The 12285-nt window shown below is 42.0% G+C and overlaps 1 protein-coding gene across 2 annotated transcripts in view; it reads left to right on the top strand.

Annotated features, from left to right (window-relative positions):
• Nucleotides 1-12285, top strand: part of usp24 (ubiquitin specific peptidase 24) — a 147301-nt gene that overhangs the window by 95805 nt on the left and 39211 nt on the right. For both annotated transcript variants that reach the window (XM_078408399.1, XM_078408398.1), the window contains 5 exons: nt 5563-5783; nt 5942-6066; nt 7697-7838; nt 8981-9131; nt 10507-10602. In XM_078408399.1, coding sequence (XP_078264525.1) covers nt 5563-5783; nt 5942-6066; nt 7697-7838; nt 8981-9131; nt 10507-10602 — 735 coding nt within the window. The remainder of the gene's footprint in view (nt 1-5562; nt 5784-5941; nt 6067-7696; nt 7839-8980; nt 9132-10506; nt 10603-12285) is intronic.

Raw genomic sequence — 12285 nt, 5'->3', positions numbered from 1 at the left:
ACATCTGGCCATTTTTGTATACGGCATTGGCCAGAGACTTTGCAAACATCTATTACAAAATTTGGTGTATGCTGATGAAGTGCACATTTGTTTTTACTAAATATTGTGAAGCATTGTTATTCTACAATACCTGTTGAATATTTATACAATTTATATAGTCACCATGTAATAATGCAGTTGGTGCAGTCCACCCCACTAACATAAACTGATCGTTGTTCTGAACAGTGTCTTGCTCAAGTTTTAAGAAGGTCATCACTGAAACCTGCTGTGAATCAGATTGTAAAATCCACTTAATGGATTAATAGACCAGCCTATTAATATTAAGCCAAAATAGGATAAGAAACATAAAACTTTTCCAAAAGTATTTAGTTCCCCTTTTCTCGGTGAACTAGGAATTTATTCATCTGTCTATTGTAAATATTCCTCATTGGAGATTGACATTCGGTCCTTTCCTTCATCACCCTCACCTCATTGTGAAATTGAAAACCGTGCCGACATATTCATGTAACAACATTTCAAACAAAGACCAACTAATTATCAAACCTAGCACAAAGTTGACGATTGCTCTGATGTTTTATTGAAAGTCAATAGACAATAGACAATAGGTGCAGGAGTAGGCCATTCAGCCCTTCGAGCCAGTACCGCCATTCAATGCGATCATGGCTGATCACTCTAAATCAGTACCCCGTTCCTGCCTTCTCCCCATACCCCCTCACTCCACTATCCTTAAGAGCTCTATCCACCTCTCTCTTGAAAGCATCCAACGAACTGGCCTCTACTGCCTTCTGAGGCAGAGAATTCCACACCTTCACCACTCTCTGACTGAAAAAGTTCTTCCTCATCTCCGTTCTAAATGGCCTACCCCTTATTCTTAAACTGGCCCCTTGTTCTGGACTCCCCCAACATTGGGAACATGTTTCCTGCCTCTAATGTGTCCAATCCCCTAATTATCTTATATGTTTCAATAAGATCCCCCCTCATCCTTCTAAATTCCAGTGTATACAAGCCTAATTGCTCCAGCCTTTCAATATACGACAGTCCCGCCATTCTAGGAATCAACCTAGTGAACCTATGCTGCACGCCCTCAATAGCAAGAAGTCATTTGTCTGAAAAACATCAGGAAATGTTGGCAGTTCTTAGTTGAATTATTTAAACAAAAAGCACCCCCTCCAAGAGTCAGTCATACAGCATGGAAACAGGCCCTTGGGCCCAACTTTCCCATGCCGATCAAGATGCCCCCTCTACACTAGTCCCAACTGACATTTGACCTATGTCTGTCTAAACCTTGCCTATCAATCCATTCCAAAGTATCAGGAAGTTTCTGGCTTTGTTCTCCAGTGTTGTACTCCGGAGTGGATGGGCCTGGACCCATTAGACAATAGGTGCAGGAGTAGGCCATTCAGCCCATCGAGCCAGCACCGCCATTCAATGCGATCATGGCTGATCACTCTCAATCAGTACCCCGTTCCTGCCTTCTCCCCATACCCCCTCACTCCGCTATCCTTAAGAGCTCTATCCAGCTCTCTCTTGAAAGCATCCAACGAACTGGCCTCCACTGCCTTCTGAGGCAGAGAATTCCACACCTTCACCACTCTCTGACTGAAAAAGTTCTTCCTCATCTCCGTTCTAAATGGCCTACCCCTTATTCTTAAACTGTGGCCCCTTGTTCTGGACTCCCCCAACATTGGGAACATGTTTCCTGCCTCTAATGTGTCCAATCCCCTAATTATCTTATATGTTTCAATAAGATCCCCCCTCATCCTTCTAAATTCCAGTGTATACAAGCCCAATCGCTCCAGCCTTTCAACATACGACAGTCCCGCCATTCCGGGAATTAACCTAGTGAACCTACGCTGCACGCCCTCCATAGCAAGAATATCCTTCCTCAAATTTGGAGACCAAAACTGCACATAGTACTCCAGGTGCGGTCTCACCAGGGCCCGGTACAACTGTAGAAGGACCTCTTTGCTCCTATACTCATCTCCTCTTGTTATGAAGGCCAACATTCCATTGGCTTTCTTCACTGCCTGCTGTACCTGCATGCTTCCTTTCATTGACTGATGCACTAGGACACCCAGATCTCGTTGAACTCCCCCTCCTCCTAACTTGACACCATTTCAGATAATAATCTGCCTTTCTATTCTTACTTCCAAAGTGAATAACCTCACACTTATCTACATTAAACTGCATCTGCCATGTATCCGCCCACTCACACAACCTGTCCAAGTCACCCTGCAGCCTTATTGCATCTTCCTTACAATTCACACTACCCCCCAGCTTAGTATCATCTGCAAATTTGCTAATGGTACTTTTAATCCCTTCGTCTAAGTCATTAATGTATATCGTAAATAGCTGGGGTCCCAGCACCGAACCTTGCGGTACCCCACTGGTCACTGCCTGCCATTCCGAAAGGGACCCATTTATCCCCACTCTTTGCTTTCTGTCTGTCAACCAATTTTCTATCCATGTCAGTACCCTACCCCCAATACCATGTGCCCTAATTTTGCCCACCAATCTCCTATGTGGGACCTTGTCGAAGGCTTTCTGAAAGTCGAGGTACACCACATCCACTGACTCTCCCCTGTCAATTTTCCTAGTTACATCCTCAAAAAATTCCAGTAGATTTGTCAAGCATGATTTCCCCTTCGTAAATCCATGCTGACTCGGAATGATCCCGTTACTGCTATCCAAATGCTCAACAATTTCGTCTTTTATAATTGACTCCAGCATCTTCCCCACCACTGATGTCAGACTAACTGGTCTATAATTACCCGTTTTCTCTCTCCCTCCTTTCTTAAAAAGTGGGATAACATTTGCTATCCTCCAATCCACAGGAACTGATCCTGAATCTATAGAACATTGAAAAATGATCTCCAATGCTTCCACTATTTCTAGAGCCACCTCCTTAAGTACCCTGGGATGCAGACCATCAGGCCCTGGGGATTTATCAGCCTTCAGTCCCATCAGCCTACCCAAAACCATTTCCTGCCTAATGTGGATTTCCTTCAGTTCCTCCATCACCCTAGGTTCTCCGGCCCCTAGAACATTTGGGAGATTGTGTGTATCTTCCTCAGTGAAGACAGATCCAAAGTAACGGTTTAACTCGTCTGCCATTTCTTTGTTCCCCATAATAAATTCCCCTGCTTCTGTCTTCAAGGGACCCACATTTGCCTTGACTATTTTTTTCCTCTTCACGTACCTAAAAAAACTTTTGCTATCCTCCTTTATATTATCGGCTAGTTTACCCTCGTACCTCATCTTTTCTCCCCGTATTGCCTTTTTAGTTAACTTTTGTTGCTCTTTAAAAGAGTCCCAATCCTCTGTCTTCCCACTCTTCTTTGCTATGTTATACTTCCTCTCCTTAATTTTTATGCTGTCCCTGACTTCCCTTGTCAGCCACAGGTGTCTCTTACTCCCCTTAGAGTCTTTCCACCTCTTTGGAATAAATTGATCCTGCAACCTCTGCATTATTCCCAGGAATACCTGCCATTGCTGTTCTACTGTCTTCCCTGCTAGGGCCTCCTTCCAGTCAATTTTGGCCAGCTCCTGCCTCATGCCTCTGTAATCCCCTTTGCTATACTGTAATACTGACACTTCCGATTTTCCCTTCTGCCTTTCCATTTGCAGAGTAAAACTTATCATGTTGTGATCACTGCCTCCTAATGGCTCTTTTACCTCTAGTCCCCTTATCAGATCAGGATCATTACACAACACTAAATCCAGAATTGCCTTCTCCCTGGTAGGCTCCAGTACAAGCTGTTCTAAGAATCCATCTCGAAGGCACTCTACAAACTCTCTTTCCTGGGGTCCATTTCCAACCTGATTTTCCCAGTCTACCTGCATGTTGAAATCTCCCATAACCACCGTAGCATTACATTTTTGACACGCCAATTTTATCTCCTGATTCAACTTGCACCCTATGTCGAGGCTACTGTTTGGGGGCCTATAGATAACTCCCATTAGGGTCTTTTTACCCTTACAATTTCTCATTTCTATCCATACTGATTCAACATCTCCTGATTCTATGTCACCCCTTGCAAGGGAATGAATATCATTCCTTACCATCAGAGCAACCCCACCCCCTCTGCCCACCTGTCTGTCTTTTCTATACGTTGTGTACCCCTGAATATTCAGTTCCCAGCCCTGATCCTCTTGTAGCCATGTCTCAGTGATCCCTACAACATCATACTTGCCCATGACTAACTGAGCCTCAAGCTCATCCACTTTATTTTTTATACTACGCGCATTTAAGTACAACACTTTAACTTCTGTATTTACCTCCCCTCTCACATCGGTCACAATTGGCCCTGCCCTTAATTTCTTTTCCCCTCTAGAACTTCTGTTCCCATTCTTCCGAGAGTCTTTTGCAATATCTCCTGTATTCCCTTTTACCTCATCTTCATATTCACAAGGTTGGGTGCAAGCCTCTCCTGCGAACCCTCCCCAACTGACGACCTGTGGACCCGTTACTGGCCGTGGAGTCTCCCCTGGGGCCGTGGGCGGGCGGGGGGGGGGGAGAGGGATCCACTCATCCTGGCCCCGGGCGGCCATCGCGTCGGCCAGACCGAGCCATGGACCTGTTGGGTGGAAACCTCTCCTGCAGTGGAAGCTCGACGGCGACGGCCATCTTCTTTGACCCTCTGCCGCTGGGCTGCACCACGTAGGAAGGTCAGGCGCGGGCACGCAGGGACGGATGCCGGTCCTCCCGGCGGGGGTGGGAGCACATTTATTAAAGTTTATTAAGTTAATTGTTTGTAATGGAACAAAAGTTGATCAATTGAAACCGCAGGGGAATGGTGAGTAGGGTGGGCCTAAAATTGTTGCGCAATCGTGTACCGTTTTGGCTGTATTTCGAGAACAAACTGATATACAAATATACAAGATGAGAGTTTTAGTAATATAATAAAAAAATAAAAAAATAATAATAATAATGGATGAACTGCACCAAGATGGAGCTGATACAGGGACATCAAACCCATTTGTTGAATGAAAAAGAATGGTTACAAAGGAGAAGTATAAGATAATTTACATTTTTAAAATTAAGTTTGCCATAAATTTGTTCAACTATCTTGGTGATTCATTTTAATTTTCTTTAACAGCCAGCCCCTTTTTGTGAGAACGTGACACATGATTCTAAACACTCTATTTAAAGGAAACATCTCTGCTTCCATGCTGTTAAACTCTGCAAGAACATTGGTAGTTGGCCTAGCATGAGTGCCTGACTTCACTAACTGGCAAAATCTTTCACTGCTCTGTGGGCCATGATTGTTCTGACCCTGTCCTACTCCCCACACCTTCTGCCCCATGTCTACTGCCATTCCCCAGCCATTTGACAGCAATATGAAAAGGCCTGAATGGCATATAGTAGCTCCAACATTTGGGATCAGAAGGCCAGCAATCCACAAAGAAAACTTCCTTACTTTCCTACATGTCAAGGCTATCAGTTGGAAGAGGCAGCTTACCACTGATCCAGATGGCCTGGTCCAAGAGTTATTCCGTTGAATGATATTGCTCATTCCCACTGATAGTTATCCCACATTTCAATCCATTTGTTTTCTCTAGTTTCCTTGGCTTCTAAACATGGAGCCCTACACGGTAGCTGGAATGGCACGGCAAGAGCACTCTTCTGAACATGGGGAAAATGGCAAAGCAGGTGATCATGTAGGTGGTGGCTCTCCAAGAAAGAAAGGTGCCCCAACTGAAAACTACGAGCTGGTTGGGGTGATTGTTCATAGTGGTCAGGCACATGCTGGACACTATTACTCATTCATCAAGGACAGAAGGTGGGTGAAAAATTAGTTGAAATTTAGTTTTATTGTATTCGATGTTAACTGAAAACTATAAAAACAGGAATTGTGAAAGGTAACAACCTTAGAATTGTAAGTAATGTGGTGCATGTGGCTTTGGTTCTGAGCTCACTTTCAACTTTTTGATTCTGCAGGGCTGGTGGAAAAGGGAAATGGTACAAGTTCAATGACACGGTGGTGGATGAGTTCGATCTAAATGATGAGACATTGGAGTTTGAATGTTTTGGTGGAGAGTACAGACCTAAAGTGTATGATCAATGTAAGTTACTGGGGAACCTGTATGATTTTGCGTTTATTACTCTTTTGTAAACCAACAATTCTGTTTAACAGAAACCTTCGACTGATCAGCAGTGAAGGAAAACCAAAAAAGTAACGAAACACATATTTTTTCTATGTTTTATAGTTTATCCACGAAGACTGACAATGAGAGGTATAAAAAGCAGAAACCAGTTTGTTCTGACAAATCGTGCACAAAACAAACCGTTGGCAGTGCTGAGCGGGTTAGGCAGCATCTGTGGAGGGATATGGACAGATGATGTTTCAGGTTTCTTCAGACTGGTGACAGATGTTGCCTGACCTGGATTTTTCCAGCAGTTTGATTTTGCTCAAGATTCCAGCATCTGCAGTCTCTTTTGACAGATTATTAGGTATTCAATATTGTGGCAGAGTGGAGATGTTCAAGACACATAAATGAAGTAGATCATGGAGCTCTATTCGAATCCTTTGAAGGAAAAGAGTGTGGGGGGGGGGGGAAGCTGAAGTGAGAGTGAAAGGCTTTATACCAAGAAAGAAATATGAATGTCAAAGCTATTTTCATATCATATCATATATATACAGCCGGAAACAGGCCTTTTCGGCCCTCCAAGTCCGTGCCGCCCAGCGATCCCCGTACATTAACACTATCCTACACCCACTAGGGACAATTTTTTACATTTACCCAGCCAATTAACCTACATACCTGTACGTCTTTGGAGTGTGGGAGGAAACCGAAGTTGGTAGAATTAAACTTTCTGAACTTTCAATTGCAGGACATCAAGAATCCCAAACAAAGTTGAATTAGGGATTAATAAATACCACCCAGTCATTCGAATCGTTGTGTTTGTATGAGACCAATCATTTCCGTCATTGAACATTTTTGAGAAAGTGTCAGGGCTAAACTAGCTTTAGCTAATCACTTTCCATCTCCATCATGTGGTTAAAAGTGGAACTGCTTGATGATTGCAAAGGATTTCTGTTTTATAAAATTGTCCGTACAACAAAACCTAGACAGCAACATATTTGGAAACACAAGAGACCACAGATGCTGTAATCTGGAGCAAAAAACAAGCTGGTGAAGGAACAGCAGGTTCTGATGCAGAGCTTAAACCCAAAATATTGACTATCCCTCTGCCTCCGCAGATACTGTCTGACCCGCTAAATTCCTCCATAAGTTTGTTTCCTTTTTGCTAAAGCAAGATAGTTGGATTGATAGGTGGCTCATTTCAAGAAATGAGCTATCTCCACCAAGATTATGCATTGCCACATACTTTATGTTTACTCCTTGCTGGCTCAAAATCATAGAATGCTCCAATTAATAGCATTATGAAAGCTCCCTCACTACCTGAGAAGCAGGGATTTTAAATGGTTCATAGCAACAGTGCAATCATTAGGAAAGAACTACAGATTCCATCTTTGGCTGTGTTGATGCATCTTATTGAATTGAAACATATTGAAATAACCAAAACCAAACAATACCCTGCCATGAACTTAAATTATTTTATGGAGAACTCAAAGCAAATCAAAGCCTTAATGTAATTTTTTTAAATAATTTTGCGTTTTTACTTATTTTAAAGTAAACAAAGGTTAAATGAATGTAGCAACATTTTATAAGATTACATTTTACTTTTCAGCAAATCCTTACCCTGAAGTCCGTCGCAGGTACTGGAATGCCTACATGTTATTTTACCAGCGAATGTTAGACCAAAACTCTCCAGTTTTACCAAAGAAAAGTCGAGTTAGTGTTGTTCGGCAGGAGGCAGAGGATCTGTCCTTGTAAGTGATGAACAATCCACAAGGTTTGCTAAATATTCATTCTGTAACTTTGCCTACTTACTACCCACCTTTGCCTGTTCAGTTCAGTGTTTTACACCCTTGTTTCTTGAAGGTTGCCCATACCAAATACCCAGGTGGGCATTCTTTGTGTATTAAACTAACTGCTATGCCAAATGCTATGGATTTTTGTGCATTGTCATCTCTTGCATTGGTACATCACTAGATCCCAATGGAAAGTCACCTACCTGAAATTTAAGTTTTTTTTTCTAAATTTCTTTTATTTCCATCAAGTTAGGAAAAGGGGACGTATAACGAGATCTGGGTGTCCTAGTGCATCAGTCACTGAAAGGAAGCATGCAGGTACAGCAGGCAGTGAAGAAAGCCAATGGAATGTTGGCCTTTATAACAAGAGGAGTTGAGTATAGGAGCAAAGAGGTCCTTCTGCAGTTGTGCAGGGCCCTAGTGAGACTGCACCTGGAGTACTGTGTGCAGTTTAGCTTTACTAGATTAATTCCCGGAATGGCGGGACTGTCATATGTTGAAAGACTGGAGCAACTAGGCTTGTATGCACTGGAATTTAGAAGGATGAGAGGGGATCTTATCAAAACGAATAAGATTATTATGGGGTTGGACACGTTAGAGGCAGGAAATATGTTCCCAATGTTGGGGGAGTCCAGAACAAGGGGCCACAGTTTAAGAATAAGGGGTAGGCCATTTAGAACGGAGATGAGGAAAAACCTTTTCAGTCAGAGAGTTGTGAATCTGTGGAATTCTCTGCCTCAGAAGGCAGTGGAGGCCAATTCTCTGAATGCATTCAAGAGAGAGCTAGATCGAGCTCTTAAGGATAGCAGAGTTAGGGGGTATGGGGAGAAGGCAGGAACGGGGTACTGATTGAGAATGATCAGCCATGATCACATTGAATGGCGGTGCTGGCTCGAAGGGCCGAATGGCCTACTCCTGCACCTATTGTCTATTGAAACATTTTTGTTTTTCTAATGATTTTATGGACATTATTTTCCAAAATAGAATACACTTTAAAAAAAAAAAATAGTCTGCTTAATATAAATTAAGGAGACTATTGCTTGCTTGCTGATTTGCTTGCTCTTTTGTATATCTGAAAAAAAAATATTTTGTTTGGGTAGATCTGCACCCTCTTCACCTGAAGTTTCGCCCCAGTCATCCCCTCGTCCTCATAGACCGAACAATGACCGCCTTTCATTGTTGACCAAACTGGTAAGGAAGGGAGAAAAGAAGGGACTCTTTGTGGAAAAATTGCCAGCCAGGATTTACCAGGTAAGAAACTGAATCAATCATAATATTCAACTAAAGACCAGCTAAGTATGCAATTAAGAGGTCTGGAAAAAGCTCATTGTCTCAATCAGCAAAACATAATATCAATGAAAAATTCCACAAATTTTGCTTGAGGTCACCTTAACTGCAGATAAAAGGATGCCAACCTTTACATAGGACTTTCACAATTCTCAGTTATTATAAAATGCTTTATTACTAATGAAATATCTTGTGCAGTATAATTGCTTTTGTATCAAAGTATATCTCATTACGAGGGTCTCGACCCGAAACGTCACCCATTCCCTCTCTCCTAGATGCTACCTGACCCGCTGAGTTACTCCAGCATTTTGTGAAACATCAAGGAAGATAATTTGTAAAGATGTTGCCAGCTATGAGGAAGGATTCAGAAACCTGAGCATTTTCTTTGGAACAGAAGGGGTGAAGGGGAGCCATAGTTATGAAAGGCCCAGACAGAGTAAATAGGAAGGGCCTATTTCTTTTAAGAGAGGGTTCAAAAACCATAGGAACGAAATTTCATATAATTAGCGGAGAAGACAGAAATATTTTCACCCAAATTGTGATAAGGGTCTGGAATTCGTTGCCTCAAGAATAGCAAAGGCAGAACCAATATATTTCTGTATTTCAATTGGCTAATGCCAGAAACAAACCAACAATATAATGCAGGTTAAACAAAGGAATTTCCTTGCAAGGGGAAAGAGGGTGGAATTTTGTAAATAACTTATTCTATGTAAACTAGTGTTAATAGAAATTGTCTCAAAATAGCAAAATTTACTCCGACTGATACTGCATGGAAACAAACTCTTTGGCCCAACTTGCCCATGCCAACCAAAATGGCCCATCTACACTAGTCCCATCTGCCCTTGCTTGGCCCATATCCTTCTAAACCATTCCTATTCATCTAGCAATCCAAATCTCTTTTAAATGTTCTCATAGAACCTGCATCAACTACCTCCTCTGGCCGTTCGTTCCACATACCCACTACCCTCTGTGTGAAAAAGTTGCCCCTCAGTTTCCTATTAATTATTTCCCCTCTCACCCTAAACCTATGTCCTCTGGTTCTTGATTCACCTAATTTGGGTAAAAGACTGCCCATTTACCCGATCTATTCCCTTCAGGTGCATCTCTATACGATCACCCCTCATCCTTCTTCGCTCCAAGGAATAAAGTTGTAACTTGCCCAACCTCTCCCTATAGCTCAGGACCTAAAGTCCTGGCAACATCCTCCTTGAAGGCCAAAAATTTAATTTTCATGATACTGCAGTAATGAAACCACGTGTTAGTAGCTGCATTAGTAGCAGAAATATTTCAAATTGCATGTAGCTATTGCTGGTACAACTTTTTGTTTTGGCTTTAATAGATGGTACGAGATGAAAATCTGAAATTCATGAAAAACAGAGATGTTTTCAACAGTGACTACTTCAATTTCATGATTTCCTTGATTTCACTCAATGCTGTAAGTATTAGGGGCTGTTTGGGAGACTGGTTTTGTGTAATTGTGACTTTATTTGGGTATGAGATGGTTTACACCCAATTGTTCTAAATAATTTTTTTTGTGCATGTTTTTCATGTGTTCAATTCCAAAAGTTGGCTTCTTTGGTTCAGTCAATATTATTGCAAGTCTTCACAATGACTCATGTATATAAAAACATTTTTATTAGCATGGTGCAGGGGAAATATAACATTAGAAATTGAATCATAGATTTTTTTATTAGCTGGGTTGGGGAAGAATCAATTATCCAAACTAAAAAGTAAACCATAGTTACCTGTAACAGATCTTCCTGAGCCAGCATGCTGTGCAAAGCCATCTCTAACTTCAGTAACCAGTCCAGATTGCTGGCAGGGCTTAAAACCTGCCATGTTGTAGGAGAACAGCGAGGTGGGAGTGAACAGAACTTGCCCGATCCATGAATGAGCTTTTATTAAAAAACTTTCTTCTGGCTAAGTGCTCTGAAACAATCTTGAAGCACTAAGGGTTAATAAATTGATTCAGTAAAATTTAATACACTGCCGCGTATGGTTTAGTCTATACCAAAATGTAACAATTTTATTTGATAGAACTTTGCTTCTAAGCTTTTGGGTTCTTGTGTCTGAAAATTCAATTGGCTATTGAGATGGCAGCAACTCCAACAGTGGTGTTCTTTTTGAATCAGCATTCAATTAAAATCCAGATGAAGCTAGCAAAGTATTGAAATAAGTTGGAAGTAAACATCACACAAAACCTTGTGTAACACAATTAACTGTTGGGTCTACCAACATAATAAAAGTAATGAATCAGTTGTGAGACGGAATCAATTAGCAGGCATGGTAAGACTTGTATGAATGCCGTATTTTCTTTTGTGCTGGTTTTACCCTTTGTTAGTTTTGCCTTCAGAAATGTTTAGTAGCAAATTAAATGCTTTGCCACTAGTTTTAATTAATCAAACACTCTTTATACACAATATGTCACATACATATCTAGAAATGTCATGAATCTAGATGCACCAGAGACTGCAAATGCTGGAATCTGTAGAAAAAAATGGAGCGTTGTTGGAGGAACTTCGCGGTTAGGTGGCATTGTAGAATCGGGAGGGAAACGAACAGTTGATGTTTCAGGTTGACACCCTTCCTCTGGACTGAATGAGTAGAGGAGAAATAGCGAGTGTAAAGAGATGAGGTGAGAGGAGGAGTAAGAGCTAGTAAACAATCGGTGGATACAGGTGAGGAGGGATTAATGGACAGATAAGAGTCAAGTGGGAGAAGAAAACAGTGGAGATGGCGTCAGAGGCTAGGAAGTGATTGTGGAGAACAAAAAGCTGCTTGGAGAATTCATTGTTCATGCCTTTTGGATTGTAAACCAACCCAACGGAATATGAGGGCACGCAACAATGCCTTTAAATCTGGTGACACTTCAGCATACAGTGTTGCCAGGTCAAACCTGAACAAAGGTATTAAAAGGGCCAAAGACACCCACAGGCAACGGGTGGAAGACCACTTCAACACCACGGACACCAGAAGCATGTGGCAGGGTGTCAGGGACATCACTGGCTACAAGAGCAGCCCTGCCTGCCCCCACAGCGATATGGCACTGACCAACGAGCTTAACACCTTCTTTGCCCGCTTTGAAACTGGCAAAACCACCTTGAGTGGAAGAACCCCA

The sequence above is a fragment of the Rhinoraja longicauda genome, chromosome 11 (assembly GCF_053455715.1).
Source record: "Rhinoraja longicauda isolate Sanriku21f chromosome 11, sRhiLon1.1, whole genome shotgun sequence".
In the NCBI taxonomy this organism is placed as follows: Eukaryota; Metazoa; Chordata; class Chondrichthyes; order Rajiformes; family Arhynchobatidae; genus Rhinoraja; species Rhinoraja longicauda.
This window is presented reverse-complemented; position numbering and strand designations above follow the sequence as displayed.